General features: G+C 38.3%; 1 protein-coding gene across 3 annotated transcripts in view; it reads left to right on the top strand.

Annotated features, from left to right (window-relative positions):
- The window catches only part of LOC100700960 (myocyte-specific enhancer factor 2A), a 47490-nt gene that overhangs the window by 8886 nt on the left and 12117 nt on the right, over nt 1-26487 (top strand). Inside the window, exons 1-3 of one of the 3 annotated variants that reach the window (XM_019360901.2) lie at nt 1635-1654; nt 15519-15704; nt 20559-20762. In XM_019360901.2, coding sequence (XP_019216446.1) covers nt 15651-15704; nt 20559-20762 — 258 coding nt within the window. In that variant the 5' untranslated portion in view covers nt 1635-1654; nt 15519-15650. Of the gene's footprint in view, nt 1-1634; nt 1655-14808; nt 14900-15518; nt 15705-20558; nt 20763-26487 lie in introns of those variants that run through there. The other 2 variants (XM_005447716.4, XM_005447715.4) reach the window with 2 other exon arrangements.

Here is a 26487-nt window from a genome sequence, read left to right as displayed (position 1 = left end):
CCTTTGATTTTTCTGAAAATCGACAGTGCCCTTTATAATCCCGTGTGCCTTATGTATGAATTCTGGTTGTGTTTACTGACCTCTAAACGATTTTATGTGGTACACGGCGCTCAGAAATCTGTCAAATGTTTTAGTACGACTTTGCTAAGCTACGAACCCGCACCGCTTGATGGATTGTCGGAGCATTGCGGCTATCGTAGGCAGGAGCCTCGCGGAGTGATACATACTGTGCTTCAACATAATATTACCGTATTGTGTGTGTATAACCTCTTTTTAAGTTTTGTGGATATTATACATGGTTATGCTGAGGATATGTCGGCCAATTTCCACTGGAAATGCCTTTTGGTTAAACTGTCAGCGAGGAATTTGAATTTGCAGTGTTAAATTTTTATATAACTTTAATGCACATGAAAACAGCTGCTTGTTTAAGTGAAAATACATTGATGGGTTTTTCTTTGCACTAATAAAGTTGTGGAGTTGTAAAGTATTTTGTCTAGTGTCAATTATATCGTCAGTTATATTGTTATCGCAAATTTTCAAACGTATATGTATACGTGATAAATATTTTTGGTCATATCGCCCTACTGTAGTCTAAATGAGAGAAGTGCTTTCAAGATTTCCTCTCCAGAACAAATAGACTGGACTGCATTTACAAAGCACTCGTCTAGCTTTAATAAGCACTTTACACTACAAACCATGCTCGCCCATTTGCACTGTGCTTTCTATACTATGCATGTAGCACTTTTTCCTGTTATTCACACACTGCCACATTGGGGTTAGTTTTAAGGTTCAGTATTTTGCAAAAAGACACTTGAGCATGCAGACTGGACAAACTAAGGAACTAATGACTCACTGAGCCGCATTCATTCAGAAAAAAATTGTAAATAATGGTTTCATCAATTAATTGATATGTGTAGTTATTTAGATTTGTATTAGTAGCACACCAGTAAAAGCCAATAACTGAACAGTCACCATCAGCAGTTTTACCAAGAGGTGCGTCACTATTATTGGAGGCACCATACACAAAGTAAAGGCACTGCCAGCGCTTCAGCTCCTGTCATTCAATCAATATACTTTGAGCTTCAATGCACCATCTATTGACCTCTCCACATCTTCGTTTACTAGTCTGCTAACATCTTATTTCATTGTAGAGCTCTGAAGTTCATGAATTTAATACTTATTGTAACAAAAAAAGTGACAAAAACCTAACCTTTCTAAATCTCATAGCTGTGCTACCTTCTCTGTATCCATTCCTTCTCCTTTCACTTTCCATACCAAACACTTCTAGTTTCTATCTGACATGACACAGTGTCGTATAAGGATGATGACAAAAAAACTAGAAAAAATTCTTTGTCTTTGACTGTTTGAAATACCAGCTGAGAAACATTTTGTTGATCCACCCATCCACCCTCCACACCGCCTACCTGGCTTCCTAGGTTTGCTCCTGTCATAATTACTTTGGCCATCAGAGGGCTGTGTCACATGTTTTGAGGTTAGTGTTGCTGTTGTTCATTTGAACAACTGAAACGTTCTGTCAGTTCATTTTCTTGTATTGCAGTGACTGATGATTATGAAGATGTATTTGGGCTTTGAGGGTTTGAAATGGTGATATTAGTTAATTAAAATGAACTACAGTGAGCCTGGCTTGTGACAGGTGAGCACATTAAAATACTTATTTGATTATGTATCTCTGCTTGTCCTGATTCAAATTACTTTCCGGCAGCGCTGAAGGGTCAAGGGAAATATAAAATGTGTTTTATGCGTATTTATATATGGAAGTAATATTGAAATCATGTTTATTGTGTTGAGCAATACTTTCTAGCAGTGAAGGCTTTGAGTGATCTCGTCTCTCTTCAACTCTACCCTACTCCACTCTTCTCTACTTTCCTCTTGCTGTGGCTTTTGGAAAAGCTCCTAATCTGTTGGACTTGAGAACTCTTCCTGCGGGGTCACCCCAGTAATCGGGTTTGAGCCAACTCTTCCTAGCCAGCCAAACCTCTGGCTGCCTGCCGTCTGACCACAGGGCCACACACCCGCACGTTTGATGCTAAATATGCTGCAGAGGAGCTAAGAAATTACGCTCAATAAATATAGAAATCAAATAAAACAATTTCCAAATATTAGCCTTGCAATTTACTTTCCTGCAATCGTATAAGTCTGCCTTTGTCACTCACAGTAAATAGATTTCCCGCAGCGCTGCCAGGTTAAACAGTAATGTTGAATCAATAGCAGCATGGCTTGGCTTAATTAAACTCACTGTTGATTTGTAGGGATGAGAGCCAGACCAGAGAGTGGTTTGGGTCTGCTCGATGTCCTGACACTGTTCTTAATGGTGCCAACACTTGATTAATACTGGCTGTACATGAAGACACTGTCACTCCATGCTGAGTTGAAGACTAGGTTACACCAGCAGCTTCCACACACTGTTCAAGAGTATTTTTTATTGAGAGTGTCTGGCTTTTAGAGTTTTCTAGTAATATGCGTAGGGCTGCATTTTCCATACTGTGCTATGGCATGTCAAGCAGTGATACTGTGCATTTGTACTGTGGCCTCAAAACAGGGGATAGGTGGCTGAAGCTTCTCTTGTGTTGCTATTTTTACATTTAGATATCAACCTAACTTTACATTAGTATCATCCACGCTAGTGTTTTGCAAAGTAGCTGTTGATATAGTAGTGGACTGAACCATTACTGCTGTTGCTGCTTTGCACTAAAAGTTTTCCACTGGTGAACTTGCAGGAGTTTTTTGTGAAGTAATAAAGAAGGGATGGTGTGTTTGTTATGCAGTTAGCAAATCTGTTCAGATAAACTGCTTTACCATCTTTCTTGGGGTGCTAGCAAGGACAGCTTCATCTCACAGCTGTTCTTAGCATGGCTTGGTCTGACTAACAGGGAGTTTATGTTTTTTGTTTTCATTGCATGGCTGTGCAAAAAAACAGTGAGCTCTCAGCTGCTTGTATGGCACGCTTTGGTGTCATTTTAGCTTGTTGTGCACCTCCCAGTATTTGTAACCTAGTGCGTGCAGTGTAGCCAGAGCGTTCAGGCATGAGGTACAAGTGACAAGTCACTGGTAGTTTTATTTGCCTGACTTACTATCTTTTTTTTAAGGAAATAAATGTTTTGTATTGTATGTAATATCATTTGGCCAGTTAGCCAGTTAGCTGTGATTGGGTGTTGTGCTTCTTTTCATTACTCAGCTTGGGTCATGCACTTCACTTATACAGGGTTCCGTTATTTATTTATTTTTTAGTAAGTTTAGGCAAGTAGCAATTCAAAATGTAGGAAACAGAAAGAAGAAACTAGTTTGTTGGTAACATTGCCTGAAGCACTGAAATTAGTATTAAGAAAAGCCAGGATCATGGATTTGAGCAACTATTTCTCTAAATCACAGTAAACCCAGAGGCTGATTATAAGTAACCATATGGTCTGAGGGTAAATCAGCTGCTTAAAAATTCTAAAACATACAAAGACATCATGAAGAAAAGTGGTTTAGCATTGTTTTATCATTCAGAATATGGAGTTGACACCTAATTAGATGTCTATAATTAGAAAGAATAAGACCTCAATCTGATTAAAATAGGCAAAGTGCCTTCATTCAAACACTGCAAAACTGTAGGTTTGGAAATCAGGCCAGTTACAACATGTGTTGAAATACTAGCCAGTTTTCAGCATCTGCATAAACTTATAAACTCATGCAGCTCTACACTGTCCATCTGTTTGCACAGCGTATTCTGAGCACTTATTTTCTTGCACAACCTAACGTGAGTGTGTTCAAAGCACCCACATCTTATCTTTCTATTCAACAGGAGACAGTTTTTAGTGTACAGCTTTTTTTAGTCTTACTTTGTTTTATTATTTACACTCACTGATCTAGTGATCTGAAAAGCTTTAGAGACTCACCTTTTTATAGAGTTTTCTATTACCTCTATGTGGCACTTTTGTGAGATTGATACAAATTCAATTTGTGTGGAGGCATTCTACTCGTCCAGTACATATGCTAACTTAAAAAAAGAGCTCACTGCTTAACCAGTAATTTCAAAGAGCCAGAAATGCTAATGGTGAAATATGTGTGTGTATATGTAAGCAGGGGTTTTGGGTAGGGGAAAGGAGATTGCCTAAAGGAACCTCAAGATGGAGGCCTCAGATCTTCTTACCATTACTTCACAAGATAAAAAGGAAGTTATTACTTTGCTGAAAGCGCAGAATTTCAATGAGAGCAGGAACAAACAAAATGTTAAAGAATTCATTATAATATCATTTAATAGATCAAAAGATTGGGCTGAGGCTACAGATATTTCTCATTTCTGGAGCTATGTGGCTCGGCAAACTCATTTGCTTTTGAGGACTGCAAACCTCATAAATACATGCACTAATTCATGGTGTGATGTTCGCAAACTTTCCAAATGCGTCCCTTTCGGGAACTTTAGACTCATATTCACTTCCCACAGCCCACACCAGAGCCCAAAAGTGACTAGTCGATAAGTGCATGAACAAGACAGTCGGATAGGCTACGATAGTCACGACTGAGCGAGAAACTCATGCAGTCACATAACTTGTTGGTGATGACTTTTTAGAGTGGAAACTGATCTGTCAAACTACAATTCATGCACCTTCTATGTTGGTTGCCTGACTACTAATAGTTGCGTGTCAGTGTAGCCTTAAAAATCGTGAAATTTTGAATCACTTATTTGGCATATGTTAAGGCATGATCCCATCACGCTGATCTCCAGCTCCACTGTACAAAATCAGCAGTTATTGCTTTTCAAAACGTGATAATCAAAAAGTTGCCTTTCGCAGGTCAACTCATAAATGAAGCTGTAACAGCTAACTTTGGTGGTCTTCTTGTTTACTTCTACTCAAAAGTGTGCTGAATGTAATGACTGTTGCTGTTTTGTATTGGCCTGAAAAAAGGGACCAATAAATCCACATTAAACACTAAGCACTTATATGGTCGTAAGGCTTGCAAAACTCTCTCATAAAGTCAGTTGCATCACTTCAGTTTATACATCAGTAACTGAATGAGAGTCTGTTCTTTTTGCCAAATGGTTAGTACTGATTGAGCAAAGACTAGAGTTCTGGTCTTTCTTTTTCTGTATTCATTTCTGCAGAGAAATGTAATTTTTATTTTCGTTAGCTCTCCATAACCCACAAGCATTTGTAGATAATGGGTGTCTCTGTGAGAAGTTTTTGAAAGGCAAATACTAAATGAGCTTCAAAGTGGTAGCAGTAGTGTTTCCATATAGAAAATATGATTGGGGGATTCTTGACACTGAACTGTGTGGGAGCAGCTCAGATTGTAATTTGTAAATGTTATTGGCTCAGCAGACCTTCTGCCTGTTTTTCTTGTTAGAAATTTTACACTGTACGATTACAATTTGGAAACACAAGCAAACACATAACCAACATAATGACCCTTAAACACAGCCCAGGCTCATCTCACCTCGCAACCTCAGCTGACAGCCTTTTAAGAAAACATGAAAATGGCAGACAGAAAAAAAGAACATATTTTGTCAGGATTCAAACTTAATTTGGAGTGCAATTAACATTTTTTGTTTTCTTTCTAATGAAAGGAACAGAGGGTATGGAAGTGTGGCCGTATTTTACAAGCCAGCTTGTGTTTCAATCTTTGTTGCAGGCATGACATCAGTGTCTCTGTGTTGAGACAGGAAAATCTTAGCCCACTGCCACTGCCATAAAAGCAACACAATAATGAAATGACATCACAGTGTGCCAGTAATTAAATGAGCAGACTGCTGTCTTGGAGTTTTTACAAGGCTGGGAGATTGAGAGTAACATTGTGGCGTGCAGGAGAATGGGGTGTCAGTAAATGAAGCCTCCAAGCTACGGGCTTTTTTAATGTATAATTCACAAATGTATTATTACATTTTTATTGCATTATTCTTATGGTTTGATACACACACTGACATGGCGTTTTATGTATTCTTGCCTCCTTAAAGAGAATCATACTTAACAGAATAACACAGCTTCTTCACGTGCTAACTGGGGAGTCTGGTGGTACGGCAGATGACAGTTTAAGCCATCTAATCTGCCTGGCCTTCAGCCTAGCTTTAAATGGCCATGCTGCTGGTGCATGGTGATGAGTTTAATTATTACATTTCAAGCAAAAACCCATTAGCTTCATGACCTGCAAAACAGCATAGGCCAGCGTCGATACTCTGGCTGCTTGATACCAGAGGCTAGCTTGTCTGACTGTGGGTGATGAATTAATCACAGTGCATGTTCCTGTCATGCCTGGCAACAGACAACAGCATCATTTGGTTTCCTTTCTCCTGACTCACTATAAAAGACGTGTTCCTGTCTCACTAAGCCACAGGAGAGAAGCTAAAGTGGAACATTCAGAAGACTTTGACTCTACTGAATGTCAGGTTTTGTCATTGGCCACGTTTACAAGGAATCTCATTTGCAGCTGTTGTTGCTGTTAGTAATATGCAAATTATCATTCTTATTCAAAAACTGTGCATTGTGCCAGAGCATGATTTGCATAACAAAATGTTAATTCAGTCTCTGCTTCTTTCCATGATATTTTAACATAAATTGTCATTGACTTTCTTTACATCAAAGAAGGTATGTGCACATCTGGGCTTGTGTGGAGAGTGGTAATATAAATAGGGAACTGTTAAACACTTCAGCCAGTAAATAAGCCCGATCTAAGTCCTGCTCCCTCAGGGACCAGGTCCAACATATAGAATGTTTAAGATGCTTATGTTCCCCTAGAACCTTTATGAAAACTTCATTTATTAGAACTTCAAAGGCTGTCCAGGCTTGCTGGGGAGAGAGAATCTTCTACCTTATTTTGCCTTGAGCAAAAGATCCTCTCTTTTCTTGCTGGTGGATACCATGCAAATAAGCTGCTAGAAGGAAGAAGGATGACGCTGAGCAAAATGCGAAGTAGGAGAGAGCAAGGAGACGAGCAAAGCTGCAGGGAAGGTAAAGATACGAATAAAGCAATCTCTGTCATCAGTTCTTAACACTTTAGCAAACAGTAATGAAAGAGAAACTCTTTCATCTTCTAGCAAATCACCACAGATCTCACCATGGTTGTTTCTGCACTGACTGCTAGGATCAGCTCCATAATCTACTGGAACAAAATGATATTTGGAGACAGTGATTTCTTTATTCGGCTGGTAGCAGAAGATTGGGGGGCTATCAAGTACTGCCTGCTGCGTAGCAACAGCTTGAAGCCTTATTGATTTAATGTTGGAGTGACTGGAGCAGAGGTCACAGTGGGGTCAACACAATTAGAGTTGGACCCATGCTCTTTAACGAGGAGAAGTGATGAAAGGGTTGCCAATTACTCTGCCAGTTTTTACTGAAAACAACCTGTTAAGAAAGAGCATGATTAACCTTCCACAGCTCTAACTTCTGCTTATTCTTTACATGAGGAGATGGTGAAGGGGGGCATTAATTAGTGCTCATAATATTAGAACTACTGTGTAGAACTTTCTATTTTTACAAAGCCCCTTTTGTAAGACTTATTGAGGTCAACAGTACAGTGTTAGATGGGGCCCATCATGTTTATGTCAAAGGTAAATACTGAAAGAGGAAATGCATGGTACTGTGTGCACTCTATTACAATTTTTAAATATGTACAATTGCATACACTTTGAGCAACATTTATTTGACACATAGTTGTGGTATAAACTATCCTGTGCAAAAAAATCTTGTGTAGCAAAGGTTGCTATAGATTGAAGAAAAAGGCATCGTCTTTCTTTTCAGTTGCCTTCTGCTCAAAAACAGTCTTGCTGACCAGCTACACAAAAGCTCAACTTTGTCAGCTCCTTTATTCTGAGAGAGTCAGTCTTTCAGGAAAAAAAGTTGCACATCTGTTGTGGATTTTAATCTTTTTCTTTTTGCAGTGCAGTAAACACAGAAGTGCATTCCATCATGGATACAGTGGTTTTTTTTACTCCATGAAAACTAGACTTTATGATCTTCCTGAGGGCTGACATCGATCACCTCTACTGGTGTCTAAGAACACTAGGTGATTTTGTTCCTCAGAGACTCTTATTGGCATTGAATGGACCAGGTGTTGCTATTGACAAAGATGCATTATATTATATTATATATTACATCTATGAAGCAATAGGCAGTATATTAACTTATAACCTATACGTTAGAGCTGTGCCTATAGAACATTTGGAAACAGAGGGAAAGGCTATCATGTCTCTCGCCAAAAAATCAGCTTACCAGCAGCTAAGTAACTAATTTGATCTTGTTTAGCTAATCTGTACAACCCCCCCCCCCCCCCCCCCCCCTGCAAAAATGCCACGTGGTTCCATGTGGGTGTAGCTGTGTTGAAAGACCTTGAAAACAAATTCTTACCAAAAATTGTCCCCAATTTTATATTTTATGTTGACCAAAGGCTTGCTTTTTGTCTTATTGGCTCATAGACTTCACATTAATTGTTTTAATGTGATTATATGATACGTGATAGTGTAATATGTATTTTTTAAATTAATGTTAACTATTTTCACACATGAATTACAACCGTGAACTTCTCGAGACATCATCCAACAAAGGTGCAAGAACACAAGTTGGACATTGACTGCCCTTTAACATGCCATCTCTCTCCATGTGGTGTTGACTGATGTGAGAACATGGCAAGTAAATTCAAATGGAATAAGTGGAATGTTTCCTTTTTCCACTATCTAGACAGCACCTTCTAAACCACAATGAGTAATTTCAATAGAAAAACCAGGGGAGTGAAGTTTTTACCACTGTGTACTAGATATACAAGAAGGAAAATCTGGACAATTATAGGGTTTAATTTTCCTGACACTGGCCCTTTGGAACAGTGGAAACCAGCTCCAACCGCTAGGATGGATCACGCACTGTGCCCTTAGAAATTTGTTTGGTGTTTGTTTGTGTGTATATATTTTTTAAATTCATAGACAGACTGATAAATAACTTTATTATAGGTTATTTATCAGTCATAAAGTTTAGCTTAAAATAATTTGATCTGTTTGACCTTTTGGCCTGACTTGTTATGCTTTTTGGCTTCAGATGTAGCAACAAATTTATGTTCAGCGGAATAAGAAAATGTTACTGGTGGTTTGTGTGGGTTGTAGTGGTTTGAAGGGTGATTTACTCAAAGCTGCTTCCTTGCCAGACAGACTGATCATGAAACAGGAAGTACTGTAGTTGACAGAGCTAACAGGAAGCTGGCAGCTTGCAGGGGTTTTACTTCACTCTAGTTTAGCTATGTCCAGCCTTCTTGTCATCACTGTGGTAATAAATAATCTTTTTCATACTTTTAAATATAGACTTAGTTGAAGTTTTGAGATGCGCACAAATAAATGCTAGTTGGTTATTCCAAATCATTTTTAAATGACTGATGAATATTAGATGACTTAACCTGCATTTAATCTTGGAACATTTCAGTGGCCATGAGTTTGAAACACTGTTGCTGATGAACTACGTGGGTGACACAGTGTTTGAAACTCCCACACTACACTTCACTATTCATAAGAATTGCTCAGTAGAGTCATGGGTCATGATGTTTCACTGTCAGAAAATGTAGATTTAAGTGAGCTTAAATTAAAGTGAGCTCTTCATAGTGGATATAGGTTATTGCTTAGTATATTTATAAATTATACACAACCGGGAAGTATTTTAAAAGAACAGTTTAACATTTTGGGATATATACTTTACTTTCTTACTAAGATTTATGATATCATTGTCATGTTCATGCAGCAGATAAACAGCCAGCTGCAGGATGGCCGCAGTCTGCCTAAAAATCTACGAGTACCGATATATTTTCAGAGCCGTACCCCTTCACCCCCTATATACCGCTAAATGATCCTGGTGGGGTGCACAACTTTTGACATGTAGAAAAACTTGCAAGACAAGTGTCATATACCCATCATGGGCTCTGATGATTTGCCACATCATGTTCATGGATAGAACTTGGCCAGTGCTCTGCATATGACTTATTTAGCCATTTGCAAATATAAAGCAGTGGTAGTACTGATTGCAAGCTTTACAGTTTAACTGATGTTTATGTGCTCTGCCACAAGTTAACTGCATTGCAGTTAACTCAGTAATTTGTCAGACACAAGGAGAGGGACTAGTGTATTGTTTCAAAGGTCTTAACAACTACCCTACAATGCCAGGTGTCCACAGCACTACATGGCTTACAATACATGATAAGAATCTCTGTTGTAGCAGTTTCAGTGTTTGTGCAAAACTCTTCATCCTAGCTTAGTGCCTCAAAAAGGATGTCACTACTCAGCAATTCTGCGTTAAAGACTTCTTGAAACATCTAAGCAAAATCAGCCATGAATAAATAAATAAATAAATAAATAAAAAACAGTCAGCGATGTGCTCTGCTGCTGGGCTCTGCCAAACCTAAGCAGCCAATATATTCATGCACCATAGTGTTCAGTCACCCAGCACTAGCTTGGTGCTGGTTATTAACAACGCCAAAAATAAGTACTGCTACAGCTACATTCGCCTACACTAACATTCACTAAGCAACATCATTTGTTTGAATCATAAAAATAGCAACTTGCATTTTTTTTAAAACTTGATTTAAATTTAAACTGACAAAGAAAAGAGACAGAGAACAATTATTAAAGGTAAAACCTACTTTGGCATTTCCTTTTTTATTTTACAGACCACAGTTTTGTCTTTGGCTGAGCACAATATTCTTTACTTCTGTTTTACAACCATGTGATTATTCAAAGATTTTGTCACTTTGTCTAACAACTTATGTGAAGTTTTAGCAAATGTATTTGGCTGTCAGCTATTTTTTTGCAAAGAGGTTCCAATGTGTGTACTCCCCATTCATATGTACTCTTGTGTGGCACTCACCATACTTTATCTGTAAAACAATGTTTGACTCTTATTTACCAAATCAACAAGAAGTGAGATTCTGCTACTGAAGAGACATACGAGATAAAATAAAATCCAGCGCAATCCAACCTTGGAAAAGTGTGTTTCACACCCTGACAAAGCATTGTCACGCTTCCGAATATCCACAGGAATTGGATTTCATGGGTGAGATAAGGCGGAGGGTTTTTGACTGTGAGGTTCGCTCTAGGGTTTAGCGCTCCCTGTTTAAGGATATATCAAGAGGAAAGCATCTTCTAAAGTTAGAGAGGTGCTGAAAGGGTCAGAGTAAGTTTAAATTATGAAATGAAAGGGATTTTTTTAATTGATATTTCCCCATTTTTCATGTTGGTGTTTATGCGTATAATTAACATTTTTAGCTGTTCAGACACTTTATTATGATCTGATATTTGTGTGTTCACCGCAAGAGGAGAAATTCCACAGCAATATCACATTTGTCACCAGTGTATGAAACACATCCTAAATTACTGTAGTTTTCTTTTAGGCAAGGGAAGACAGGTTTATTTATAGAGCATATTTCATGTACAAGACAACTCAGTGCTTTACACAAACATTAAGAGCATTACATAAAAAAGCAAAGGAAATTACAAATAAAAAATAAAACAAAATAAAATAACGAGAAGCCATCAACAGGATGCATACAGTGAGTTACCTATGACACAGACATACATCATCATTGTCACCACCACCCCCACTGTCGCCATCATCACATTCACCAGTGTACATACGCAAGAACGTATATTCAAAAGGAAAAAGAACATCTCTCTATCTTAATTAAAAGTGAATAAAACAGTTTTAAGATCTAATTTTAAAAATGTACTTAAAATTAAAAGAACTAAAATTTGGAGCAGACGTCAGGTTTTCTGGTAGCATGTTGCAGATATTAGGAGCACAAAAAGTAGATGCTGATGTTCTTGTTTAGTTTGAACTCTCAGAGTGGAAAAAAGCAAACTGTTAAAGTGATCTGGTTACTCACTGTTTTAGAATAGATGGGACTTTTTGTTTGGGTATAATAATATTACAGTACATGGATGATTTGTGTGTTTGTGAGTGCTGGTTGTCTGTTGGGTCATCTCTGTTCGTATTAATTTTCATATCAGCCAGATAGTTTCTGCCATAGTAACATTGATCAGGACAGCTTGTCTGGGAAATATGTGAATGAACAGTGTAAAACAGACTCCACTGATTATATAAAGCATGGGCAGCCTGAAACAAAGAATTGTTGCTACTACAGAGAAGAAAAAGTGTCCATAAGCATTTGGCAATTTTGTGATTCAGTAGTATTGCATTGTTTCTGGATCCAAGGTTGCATCATCTTTCATTCTTTTTAAAATGTCAGCAATAAAGCACTCAGAGGAAAACATATGGAGACTAGACATTTACTGCCAGCATGAACAACAAATCTTAGCCACATCTTTAATATTCATTTACCTATTTGCAAATTATTCGCTGACATTGATTTTCTAGCTTACAATACTAGCACATGGCAGCTACAAGTTATTCACCTTTGTATGACTATATTTAGGTCCTTGACAGACCTTTTTTGGGGAAAAAGTCAAAGCGTTGGCTAAGTAATGATAAAGTACTCGATATGTTGCATGTATTAATATTTCAGGGAAACCACAATCTTCCCCTGATCCCCTTCAAAGATTTTTTGTCGCCAAAAAATGACAAAACACAAGAGAAGGTGAACCCAAGTCTGGTATCAGAGTCCTGTGCTGTGTCCTCCTACTATTAAGCACTTAATGTGCGAGTTGCTAAATATATTAGAAAAGTGCACCGGTCCACTATCCAGTCCAGACTCTAAAACACTAGTGTGTAATAAGTAAAGGGGGTCTTAAAAACAAACCTTAATTTGTCTTTAATTATAAAAATATCCTATTAAAAAGGTTAGCGTTAGTGCAATTCAAAAACGAGTAACATTTGTCCTTTTTTTGTACATTTTTCCGCATTTTCTTTTTGAAGCAAATAAAGTGATAGGAAATATTCCCACAGAATGCATTTTGTGGTAAGAGAAAGAGCAAGCTGTCAGTGGTTCAAACCCTGGCTTCTCCAGTCCACATGTCAAAGTTTCCTTAGACAAGAAGCTGAACCCTGCTGCCTCCCATGCATCAATCAGAGTTTACTTGAAATGTATAGGAAGGCTGAATGCAGCTTGTAGCGTAGAAGCACTTTGAGTGCTCAATTTCAGTACAAAGTGTTGGATTATAATTAGTTAAACTGGTTTCTAATGTAAATCTTTGACAGAGTTATATATGGATGCAAATTGCTGAACAAATAGCCACAACAACAGTTCTATTAATATGGCAAGTTGGCAGCTCGGTTCAAAGTAATTATTGTGCTGATTTTAGCCACCATATTTTTCATATCATAGGCAGCATGGTGGTGCAGTGGCACTGTCACAGCACGAAGGTTTCCTTGTTATCCGGCTCCCTCCCACAGTCCAAAGACATGCATGTTGGATTAATTGGTGATTATAAACTGGTCGTGGGTGTGGATGCGAGCATGAATAGTTGTCTGTCTGTCTCTGTGGTAGACTGGCGGTCTATCCAGAGTATACTCTGTCTCTTGCCCTGTGACAGCTGGGACAGACTCCAGCCTGTTACGAAAATGGATAGATGATTAGAGGTCATTAATGACCAGTGAAGCAGCAGATTCATGAAAGATTTTTGCAATAATGTCAAACTTTAAATCTGCTAAAAAATGAAAAAGCACCATCTCAGGTAAGCTTTCAATGTTATTACATAAGATGCATATATGCTGAACACATTTATAGTGATGTAAATATATAATAGCAAACAATGAACACATGCAACTGTTTCTAATTCAACAGGCTTTCCAAATTGGAAGAATAAACATTTCCTGTCTTAACATTTAAGATCTTCTAAAATCATTTTACGCCAAACTTAAGTAATTGTTGGCACCAGCAACTTCTGTGTCAGTCCCATTTATTAAGATTTCCAGCTTGGCTGGCTAAGAGGCCGATTGTGGTTATGACTTGACTTATGTGACCTGAAGTGTTCAAATTTAGCAGATTTAAGCAGATCATCATGTTTTAATGACAGAACACTGTGACTAAGGTAGTATAAAGTCCAGTCTGTTATACTAATAAAACCAGAGCAATACTAGGGTTTATCTGATTGAAACTTATAACACTGCAAATATTCATCACTCAAAAGCACAGGCTGAAATAAATATCTGCATGATGATGATGTTTGAAGGGACGAGTATCATGGAAAGGATTTTTTTTCTCTCGTTTTAAAATATTTGTGTCTTCCCATCAAATCATCCAGACTGCAAAACCGATAAATCCGTGTGACCTTTAAATCCCAAACATACAAGGAGTCTTTGTCTGTTACAGTTTATATTCTGCCGTGACTTCTGAAGGGTCAGTTGGGATCTCGGCTGATGGTGAACAGGAAGCATTAGAGTGATAGCGTGCCTTTTCTTGCAAATTAATTGTGATTAAATATAACTTGGCTTTAAATGTTAAAACAAAAACAGAAAATGTAGGGTTTCAAATAATCATTTAAATGGAACAAGAACACAGTGGGCTAAGATGCATTTGGAATTAAAATGGTATTTTGGAAAATTTAAGTGTGTGGGGTTTTTTTTTGTGGTATTTAACTATATTACCATTTAAGATATGTGCACTACATTTAAATCTACAAAAATAACCAATAAATTTTCTCTGGTGAAAGACAAATCCATTTGTTCTATCTCTCATCCCTGTGAACTGGATCTGCTGTGGGGGTTTTGGTGGCTCAGCGCTGGGCTCCACATGCTGCAATAATCCAGGGAGGGTTAGGATAAAGCCTGGCTTCGTCTCACTCTCTGCCTCCTCCCAGATCAGATGAGATTAGGTAAGAGCTAAGGAGCTCTGGGGGAAGGCAGGGCTCAGAAACACTGAGGTTGAAGAAAGGAGGGACGCATCAAGGCAGGTGGTGACTCCTGCAAGAGGAGAAAGCCAGAAAGCAGAGGTGAATTCACTAAATACGGCTGGCCTGGTTGGTGCAGATAAAGAAGAGGTTGGTGCAAAATACAGTATACGAGGCGTGTGATGTAGTATGGTACATGCAGTATAACGCTTATTCTCTATGCATTATAGTGTCTGTGCTCATGTGTCTCTGTATAATTATAGATTCAGCTCCAGAGTGAAAGGAACGCTCTCTAGAACAAACAGAAAGTTCAGTCTTTGGCTCAATTGTGTGCTCCAGCAGTAGTAGTTGAGAAGCTGGTGAGGGATCATATCCTTGTTGTTGGACCAGCACGTGTTTAGTCAGTCTCGCTTCGTGTCCTCTTAATGGCTCTCTTTATGGTGTTTTGAAAAGATGTCCTCCTTCTTTCTACAAAAGTGCAATCAACAGTGACAGCAAAATATGAAATGCCAAACTGCAGAGGAAAAATTTGAAATAGTAGAAATGGATTTTGTGTCCCTGACTAATGTATGTTTATTATTCATTCTTCTTTCTGTTCCTTCTTTCCTTGCATAACTGGCATTTTCAGTGTAAGCAGTGTGTGACCCTTTGAACTCTATGATTTGTCCAAGTATTTGAATATCTTTTCTGGATAGAACTGTTTCTGTGACTGCTCGTACACAGTAAATAAACAATGATTAAGTTAACGCTGATTGTTGCTCTCTTTCAGAAAGCCATGCTAAGCTGATGGGCTAACAGGAGCTGACAGGGGGACTATGTGTTGAGGATTGTCTCTTAAATTTTTAACTACTTGGAGCCCTCTGATATTCATCTTTGGTTGTTGGTGGACGTTGCTTTAGCAATGGGAAGGAAGAAGATTCAAATCACCCGTATCGTTGATGAGAGGAACCGACAGGTGAGTGTCTTCTTCCTTTGTCTTCTTAAATGTCTTTAGTTTTTGCGCAAAATATCCTTGCATTGTTGCTTTATGTCAGTGCTGAAATCTGCTGTGCACTTTAACTGTTAAGAACAGCTTCTAGTTTTAGCATTTATTTCGTTGTTATGTTTAGTTTTCGTGATATCTCATGTGTCGATGTGTGGCCCATGTGGCGCTCCTGCTCAGAGCACACTCTAAAAATGTGACGTTCACTGTGTTGATTCCACGATCCCAAAGAGCCGCATAAAAGTAGAAGTGCCATTTTAGTCAGGTACCAGTTTCTAATAAAAAGACCCATATTATGTAGATGAGCACGTACTGATAGGTTCATTAACACTTTGTAAAAGGATCCTGCACGCAACCTTTTGCTGGTGCACTTTTGTTTAAATCTAAGAAGCTCCCAGAGGTTTCTTTAAGCTATTTCACTTTTGAGAGTGTAGTGGTCACAGCTGGTGGCGAGGGCAGTAATTTGGGGTTAGCTGGGTCCGGACAGCACCCTGTCATTAGCAGGGTGGGTCAGTGTTAGGGACACACAGTGGCCTTCTCTCCTCACCGTCTCCTTACGCAGCCACATTGCTGCCCACTGGAATCCCTCTCTGTCTGTCTCCTCTATATATATCACCCCCAACAGCACAACAAATACCAGCCTGTCTGGAAGGAAGGCACAGGCTCTGGAAATAGGGATGTGGCTGGAAAATAAATATCTGGGATAATGTTTATATTTGATGTTTGGTTGTCTTGGCTGAAGCATTTTTAGATAGACACTGCTTCAGTTGTGTGGTGTGCGCTATCACTTGAGTCTGCCGTATATTTAGGTTCTTGTACTCTATTTTGGGAAGTTGGTTTGTGTTCTTCTTTTATCTGTCAAGTGCATGAAGTGTTTTCAGCAGTTTTTCCTCTTTTGAATGTATCAGACTATCACACATCATGCACAATATACAGCAATGACTTTGCTGTAGTGGAAAGATGCACTAGTGATAGACGATGTTTATGCAGCCACACACTCTAAAAGAGGAACAGTGTAGTTTTTTGTAATCTCTTTTCACGTAAATGTATTTGCAAGTTATGCTCAAGAAATAGTATCACTTGAAACTTGTTTTCAGAGGCAACAGTTTACAAGTTAACTGACCTCATGCCATTTGGAAACTGATTATTTAATGTTGCTGAATTTGCTCACTTACAAAGAAATGAACAGTTTGTAATTTTCGTGGTTTCATTTTAATGGAGAGGGGCAGAATATGAACCAATGATCCAGAGAGAAAAAATTAAATAATAATTATAAATTGATTTGCGTGTCATTGGGTGAATTAAGTATTTGATTCTCTACAACCCAGACAGAATTCTGGCTCCCATAGATTGTAATTCCTGTTCCACGTGGGCACACAGACAATCAATCAGTCAGTTACAGGTACTCCCGATTTCATCTCGTTATGTGGATATAACACACTTATATACAGAATCAGTTTCTTCCATTTCCACCTATCTACCACTGTGGGCAAGACCAAAGAGTTGTCAAAGGACGTCAGGGACAAGACTGTAGACTGCTGGAATGGACTACAAGACCATCAGCAAAAAGCTCGCTGAGAAGGTGAACTTCTGCTAAGATTATTAAAAAATGGAAAACAAAGTGGCCATCAGTCACCCACAGTCTGAGCTCTATGCAAGATCTTGCCTCATGGGGTGAGAATAAAAATGAGAAAGTTGGTGGATTAGGCGAGAACTACACATGACAAGGTTGTAACTGATCTCAAGGCAGTTGGTACCATGGTCACCAAGAACTTCATTGGTAACATAATATGCTGTAATGTATTGATGATCCCAACATCCCCTCGCTTGAGAAGGCATGTGTACAGGCCTATCTTAAGTTTATCAGTGAACATCTAAATGATTCAGAGAAGGTTTGGGAGAAAAAAGCTGTGGTTAGATGAAACTTGAGTTTTGCATAACATTCATTCGCTATGTTTGGGGAAACGCTGAGTATAACCCAAAGAACATCATCCCCACAATCAAGCGTGGAAGTGGAAACGTTCTGTTTTGGGGCTGTTTTTCTGCTAAGGGTACAGGATGGCTTCACTGCAGTGAGTGGCCAATGGACAGACCCATATATAAAAAAAATCTTGGATGAGAACCTCCTTCCCTCAACCTGAACATTGAAAATCGGTCCTGGATGGGCCTTTCAGCCTGTCAATGATCCAAAACATACTGCCAAGGCTACAAAGGAGTGGCTAAAGAAGTTGCCAAGCAGGAGCCAAGAAAGATAAAATAATTTATAGAGTTTCTGTGAAGAGGGGTGGGCCAAATTCCCTCCTGAGATTTGTGCTGATCTGGTGACCAACTACAAGAAACATCTTACCGCTGTGCTTGCCAACAAGGTTGTCTCTACGAAGTACTAAGTACTCAGGTACTAAGTGTGTTGTAAAGGAATCAAATAGTTATTGTACTCAATTACATGCTAATCAATTTATAACTTTTATGTCATGTGTTTTTTTTTTTGTTTCAATTCTGTCTGAAGCTGTACAGTTTTTTACAAGTGAGCACATTTACGAATTCAGGACGTGTTTATTTCCCAAACTGTAAGACTGTGTCATTCAGTGCACCACTATCATTTAATCTTGTTAATGTAACATGTTTGCAAAAACAGTTCTGTGAGAATTACTATACAAAATATTGTGACTAGGCACAAATTACATTATAGCAGCCCGGATGGGAAGAAAATAAAAATGTTTATGAATGTTTGTGTGCAAATAATTCAGTCCCAGTCAATGTGTATTAGGCGTTCTACACTATAAAAAGAAAAGTCGATCTACAGTCCATTGAGTAAAATTCTTCAAATGAGGCTTAAACCAGAGACCACATATTTACCCATCTGAGGGTTTACCATGTAGACTATAGTCAAACTATCTTTACAATGTCAGCTGTCGATAAATGAAAGAAAACAACATTATTTTACTGCAAATACAGTTAAATACTTTGGTATTGATATGAATTTTTTAGGACTTGCAGTGAGATCAAAGTTAGTCTGTCTTATTTCTGCTTTGTAACTGTAGTATGTAAAGCAATGACATACTGTATATAATACCAGGATATAAAACGGTTTCCTCACTTCGGGAATGCATAAAACAGGAAAAGTAAAAAAAGAATGTCAGAGGAGTGGATGTTTTCTACTAAACAGGTACTCTGCGAAATGTGCACACAGTTTCTTGAAACACCACTAAGCCATCACTCAAGTGGTATTATTTAGAATTCCCATCAATGAAATTTTTTTTTAAAAAAAGCAACTAAAAGCTAAAAGTAGAGAAACAGATTTTTGTTATTTGACTATGAATAGTTTAGATTTTTAGCTCTAATAATAATGTGCCCTGTGTCCGTATACATTTTTGTACAACTGGGCTGTTTTGAAAGTTGTAAATCTGTCTGTAGTCCCAATTATATTTTACAGAGGTAATAATCAAGACACTTCCTGTTATAATTTTTGGCCATAATGATTCTTGAGTGTCATGACAGCATTATGGTAAGATCTACCAAGCACTGCTGTAAAAGTGCTCAGAACAACAAGTGTAAAGGAAAGTGTAAAGAACTGAACTACTGAAATAACTATGTAAAAAAGAAATACACCTGACACTCAACATTGCCAGAAAGCTTTGAGATGTGAGTCTACAGAAGCTTCTGGAACTGAAAAGATATGAGTCAGGATCCCAGAAGCTATGACAGAAGTAAGACATACCCAGATAAATACAGATGATTCATTGCAGGGAGTGAGCTACACACCAAAAAAGGGATAAGAGCATGATCCATGTGTGACCTGTGGGTTATGTGTGGGTTTACACTGAGCTGTAAATGGTCCACTCCAAACAATATGTTTTAGCTTTATGGTCTGGAGGAATATGGAGGTGTCAAGAATGACTGTTCTACTTTATAAGCCATAGTGCAATGTAACACTACAGTATGAGCTTAAAGGGGGGGTTGACTGTATTTCTGTCAAAAATGTTTATGCACAGCCCTCTGTCTTACTAATAAAGATGAACACCTTGATGGTAATCATTAAGGGAGGTGAAACATTACTTAGTTTCTTTCCCCACCTACCTTTCCCATCCACTCCACTCATTCAGTAACATTCCACTAGAAACTGCAGTGTTACTGAATTAGTATTTCCAGATTATTACTGCGTTCTTTCAGAAGTGCAGAACTAGAGAACTAGAGATCCCCCACCCCTTGTCTCTTCCTGTTTGACACTTACACGCACATTTTAATTCTCTTCTCTTTTCTCTGAAAACTATCAGCCAGTGAACACGGCGGTAGAATGAGCTGACAAATGTATCGCTTGTTTTGGAAGAGTTGTTTAAACACCTAAAATGAAACATTTATGTTAGTGCAGATTTGTATTACTATTGCTATCATTGCACCATACATTCACATCAGAGGCCACGGGGGAAAGGACAGCGGATTACCTGTTCAGAAGCCATTAGATGGACTATTTAGATTTCACTGCCTTAAAAGACAGGGTTTTTTTTTTAATATTATCAGGTTATGAAGACAAAAAAAAATTAATGGTTACTGTAAACATTTTTTTTTAAAGATTTATTACATTTTCGACAAACGGCAAACGGTGATTTATTACTTCAGACAGAACACATCCAAAAATATTTTTGGATGCTGTGTAGCGTTAATTTTTAAATACTCTGACTTTCTTGTGAAAATTTAAAGATATGTTAGTTAAAGAAATTAAATAGAAAAACATGGTTTGGTTCTAGAAAGAACCAACAGGTATGACCCTCTATTTGACCTGTTGTAGGTTAGCTATTCTAGGCTGATCTCTGGGTTTTGTTCTTCCAGGTGACTTTCATGAAGAGAAAGTTTGGCCTGATGAAGAAGGCCTACGAGTTAAGCGTTCTGTGTGACTGTGAAATTGCCCTCATCATCTTCAATGGCTCCAACAAGCTGTTTCAGTACGCCAGTACCGACATGGACAAAGTCCTGCTGAAGTACACAGAATACAACGAACCCCATGAGAGCAGAACCAACTCTGACATCGTTGAGGTACGTGGTAGGATGCCTGTTACTCATGTCACTGCTTTGACCTTTGGATAGTCTGTTTGTAGAGATGTCTTTTGACAGGCCATTTGTTGAAACCTGTTATGTTGCATCACTCAGCACTAATGACCACAGTATGCAAATACACATCACATGATGAAATTTTAGCAAGAATATAATGCTGGGTTTTGTTATTTCATTGTGTACGCAAGTGCATGGATGGACTCTTGCAGCATCCATTCAGCAGATTAGGGAAACAAATGCCTGCAGTTGTGTTTTAGAAAGATGAATTCCTAGAAAGTGTAACTCCAGAGGATTTGTTTAGCTGCTGCCTTCAGTATTGTCTTCCTCTTTATGAAATATTGAGAAATAGATTTTCCGTTGCTTATGATGTCTCATTTCATTGAACACATTAGTGCTGATCTTTATAAAATAAAGGCCAAATGTAACACTTGAGGTTCAGGAGAGACAGACAGGCATGCAGCTGTTTCCTTCTACTAGTTTACACTGGTGCATTCTGTGAGGAAACTGTCCCCCATCCTACACAAGTAAAAATGAGAATAGTCCTACTGATCAGTCAAAATAAAAGAAGAATTCATGTAGGTGATGCTAGACGAATAAAAGTGCTCAAGCAGTGTGCTCATTTCATGCTGATTACAGTACAGTACTACAGTTACTGCATAGTAGGAACTCTAAAGGTTATTAAGATTTAAAGTGGTAAAACAAAACTGGCTGAGTTCCACTATGAAAGAAGGCAATAAAATAACTAAAGAGGTCATCTAATAAAGTCTCTAAACTGGTCCAAATGTTCAATATAGGGAATTTAAAAAACGTGTTTGGTGAGGATCAGGAAGTACTGGCACACGTGTAAAATGTAACTCAATCCAAATAACTGTGCAACCATAAATTCCACCTTTGTAAACTCTACTGATGATGAATGTAGCCTGTCATTGAGAATATTCGTTTAACCGTATGTTAATGTCTACTGGTTACTGTGTTTACTGTGGCATTAAAATAAGTAGTAATTGGACTGGTACTTAGATAGCACTTTCCTAATCTCAAAGCATTTTATTACTACACAGTCACCCATTAATACAAGTACCTTTTTCTATGCCTAAGTCCTTTTAACCTACGATTCACACATTCATACACTGCCATTCATACACGGCGGATACATCAGGGGCAATTTGGGGTTTTGAAGAATAGCTCTCAGACTGGAAAGCCAGGGATTGAACCTGGAACCTTCCAATTAGGAGAAAGAGCAGTGGAAAGTGGTGAATGAGCGTAAGGTAAAGAGTTCTGATTACAAATTCTGTCTATAGCAATACATTTCAATATACAACTGACCCTAAACCAATTCACATAGCAGAACAAATGCCTTACTAGACTTATCTACTTAGTATACTAGTCTACTTATCATTTTTTTCATTGTCAGTGAAAAAGGAAATGCAAAAAAAAATGATAAAACATAGGCTGGACCTCAAAAAAGATCTCTTCAGACTGTTCACAGTGATAAGACCCAGCCGTCCACTCGTTCTGCTTGGTCCCACAGCGTCATCAGTGTGGTGATGCTGTTGAGACTGGTCCCTGAGCAGCACTGTTCTGTTTTCATGGCATTTAGTCAGTGTCCCTGCCATTAAAAATGAATGGTCATTGTGACTCATGTTGTAACTGTTTATGTAAGCTTCTAATGCGTGTTTTTCTCTCCAGAAGCCTGAATTTACTGCTCCCACACTCTTTCCTCACACGCTCAGTATTGTTTCCATCCCTTCAGAGGACTAATTTTCATTTTCTTTGGTCTTACACTAATTCAAACCATAATCACTGTCCTCCTAACCTAACTTTAGTTAGGCTTCCCAGAACCTTAATCAAGTCTTCAACTTCCAATCTTAAGGAAAGAATTGTAGCAAAGTGAAGATCAACCAAACTGTCTTCAGTTTCAACACTCTTATGTGATAGTTCCACGTGTACACACTTGGCAATGCTGTACCAAATGCTAATTGTAAGGAACCCAAGCTTCCCAAACTAATGTATTTACTTCCAAAAAGGCTCCACTTACTGGAAAAGAGAGGAGCTTCGGTTTTTAAGTTTGTTTCAGTAGAGTCTGGCCACGTTTTCTGTCTTTTTTCCAGTGTGCTCTAAATTTACTGTTATTTCAAATGTTTCACCTTCCCCGGGAAATGTAACATTGTTTTTCAAGGGTAATTACAGGCACTGTGCTGAAAAGAAAAATAAAACCATAAGCCAGTGCAGACTAGAAATGTGCTTGTCAACTTGGAAAGTCTCGTCAAACTCTACAATCACCGAACACTGAATTAATTTTCGATGTGGTGACAGTGGTGGTGGTGGAGGCAGTTAATATGCATCATTGATGTCGCCCATAATGATTCTAAGGAATATGACCCTGTCTATTCTACTGTTAACCACAAGCAGACACCTGTGAAAGCTCTCTAGGCCAATAGCCAACCTTGATTTGCCTGCTTTGAGCTTTTATTTGTTTATTCCCGCAAATGTCACGCAGACAGACACGCTGGTTAAAACAAAGCTTAGAAAGTGAGAGGTGTTCTTTTACATATCGGTCAGTCTATTTGCAACATTTAGGCATGAAATTTGACTATGTGTAAAGTAGGACCCCACTGGCTACAACAGTCTTGCCATGTTTGGAAGGAGAAGCGGAAAGCTTCTTTGGATTCATTGTCGTTGTTTGATGGAATATTATGCTTGCTGATGTCTATCTCTTAAACACACAAATAGCTCAGCTGGTTTTGACACACACAGGAAATCTGCACATGAGCAATGTTACTATAAAACCAGCATACTTTGTCTTCCCTTACATTGTTAGAAAGAAACTGTAGGTAAATGTTTTGATATAAAGTTTGAATATTTCTCAGTATGTGATCAATCTTAGCAATACTTCAGATATTTCTCTTTCATATTTTAGGGCACATTTTGTGGAAAGGGTATCCATGGCATTGATTTGGATGAACTAACTGACGAGCTGCATTACTGGCTTCATTGTCTTGTTGCGTTGCTAAGCATAAACTGGAAACATCATACCTAAGGGTATTAATATACTTCCCCTTTTCAACAATACCACAAAGTCAGCTTTCCATTATTAGTGCTTTAAAAGAATAGATGAACATTTAGAGAAACAGCATTAGTCCATTTTGTGTTTGAATTAAATGAAAAGAGAGATATCATTCATACAAAACCCAATCTTTGTTTGTTTGTTTTTTTTGCCAACTCTCATGGTGTCAGTAAAGCTCACGACTCAATAAAAAGGAAGCCATGAAGTCCCTGCCTTATAAAAAAAATTTCTTTCTTTGCATGTGGGATAAATTTGACTTTTTAAGCACATTCAAGCACCAGCAATTATTCATAAATGTCACAGAGAGTATGCAAGGGTTGGGTGCATGTATCCATATGGCACAACAGCAGCAACTTCCTTAACCATTAATAACTAGTAATTACTTCACACAGGGCTGACATCTAAAAAGTAAAAATGTCAAATATGGCAGCAGATAACCTGGTATAAATGAGAGCATATTTTATAATCTCCAAAGTTTCTGTGGTTGGATAAGTTCTTACACATGGTTATAATTTAGTGTTCAGGAAATCGGGAAATTTTAAACTAATAGAACAGTTTTGGCAGCAGAACAAAGGGGTCGTTTTTGGCTCATAAGTCCTAATTAATCACTTGGATTACTAACTATATACTTCATGAAAGTACGATTTTTTCACATTAAGGTACACAGTGGCTCCTGTAAGCTATTTAAAGGACCAGTTCACTGAAATCACAAAAACAACTGTATAAATATTCCCGTGGATAGGCCTTCTCTCCGTGTACTTGGTTCTGATGGTGTTTAAAAGAAACTTTCTTTTCCATGGATTGGGTTCATTCCACAACCAGAGTAATTCTGCAAACCCCATACTCCATGCATAACAACGCTTTTGTGATAGACTAGCATACACTGTTACAAGCACTAGGCCTTTGAAACTTGTCTCCATGTGTGTAGATGAAACTGTAATGTCAACCATAAATGGAGGTGGAAGCAAGCAAACCTGTAATGATAATGGCCTGCCAGCTAAAAGAGCTACAAAGTCCTCACTGTTCAGCTACTATCACTAACAGATTACTTTTGTCATAATAATTGAGACAAGTTTGTGTCCAGCAGACTTGAGTTTCAACAACAACAGAGCAGCTGTCCAAGGTATGCAGCAGTGCAGCCATGTCAGCCTGCAGAGCCCAGAGATGAATGAAAAGCATAACAGAAAGAGAACGCTACAACACAGTGAAACCTGGCACTGTGGCAAAAAGCACAACAGCTGATTTGGTTTAGTTCTGTGTGACACGATGCTTCATGTGAAAGCAATCTGTGAAATGTAAGTGTGCCTTTCAAAGTATGCGAGCTGTGCGTTTTCTCTCTGCCAAAGATGCATTGGATCACTCCTCAAGCACTCCCATGCCTGGCCTATTCTTAGCCTATAGGGCAATCACCCGACTGGAAAAGACTCGCTCCAGAGAAACAGGGGGCCTTATTTTATCTGTGATGTTGCCCCGAGAGCAACAAGACGTCACCCTCACATGTCAAGATGCTTAGTGGTGCAGCTCGTGCCTCATGGTGGCAATGATCCAGATGCCTTTGGAGATCTAGTAAAGCCGACTTTGACATTTGAGATGATAAGGACACACACACACACACTGTCATATCCTCTAACAGCCACTTTAAGATAGTGCCCAGACGTGATGTAGTGGTTTGAACCAGCATCTGTGGAGATACATACTGGGGGGTACTGTATCCACTGTCACATCTCTAATGAAAGCTATTTGTTTAATTTTTTAAAACTAGTATGTAATATTGAAAGAAAGTGTGTGGTCAGATAATTGATAACAGCTGGTTTCCCTTCCCTTTCCTTCTGTTGCAAGGTCAAGCACAGGGCACACCTGAATCAGAGAATGATTGCAGACTAATAAACTCCTGAGCGGAGCAATGAAAAAAGCTCACGTCAAGCTCGTGTCTCCTCACATCATTAATAATAATTACACATTCATTATATGCTTAATCTCATTGCTGGAATGGTACATTTTGCTCTGGTATTGTGTCACATATATTTACAAAGTACTGTGAAGACTTACAGTGCATATAAATTAGAATGCCAGTATTTTAAAGCTTTAAAGCAGCCAGATAGGGGCTTTTCCTGCATCTTTTTTTGTCTGTTGTTAATGTGACACTTGGACCAGAATAGATATTAGTGTGATCATTTGATCTTAATCAGCAGCTAAGTCAAGGCTCTGTGCCAGAGCTTACTTTCACACGACAGACATTAGTCTTTGAAAGCACAGATTAATTTTTAAACAACATTCCTGGCCTTCTTGTTTACAGAGACACGTTCCAATGCCTTTATCTCAATATAGGTTATGTGTCACAGTGTTTTCCTTTGGTAGTCTTGCCAGAAGGCAGACGTATAATATTTGCAAATGTATTTGCAAATGTCTGCACCAGACTCTTTGTATTGGACATCATTTGTTTGCTGAAAAAATGCACACCATGATGGTGGCTAGTCAAAGGGTTTTGCAGCAGATCTGCAAATTTGTATGCATTTTGCATCCTTTTTCCTTTTGTAATTTACATCCCTTCTGTAATTTACAGCACTTTTAAATCCCTGATGGTTACTGTGTTTGAAAACTGTCAATTTGAATAATTACAAGTAATTGGTTATGTAACCCACA

Source organism: Oreochromis niloticus, linkage group LG1 (assembly GCF_001858045.2).
Source record: "Oreochromis niloticus isolate F11D_XX linkage group LG1, O_niloticus_UMD_NMBU, whole genome shotgun sequence".
Lineage (NCBI taxonomy): Eukaryota > Metazoa > Chordata > Actinopteri > Cichliformes > Cichlidae > Oreochromis > Oreochromis niloticus.
The sequence above is the reverse complement of the archived record's forward strand: the minus strand, read 5'-3'. Positions and strand labels throughout refer to the sequence as shown.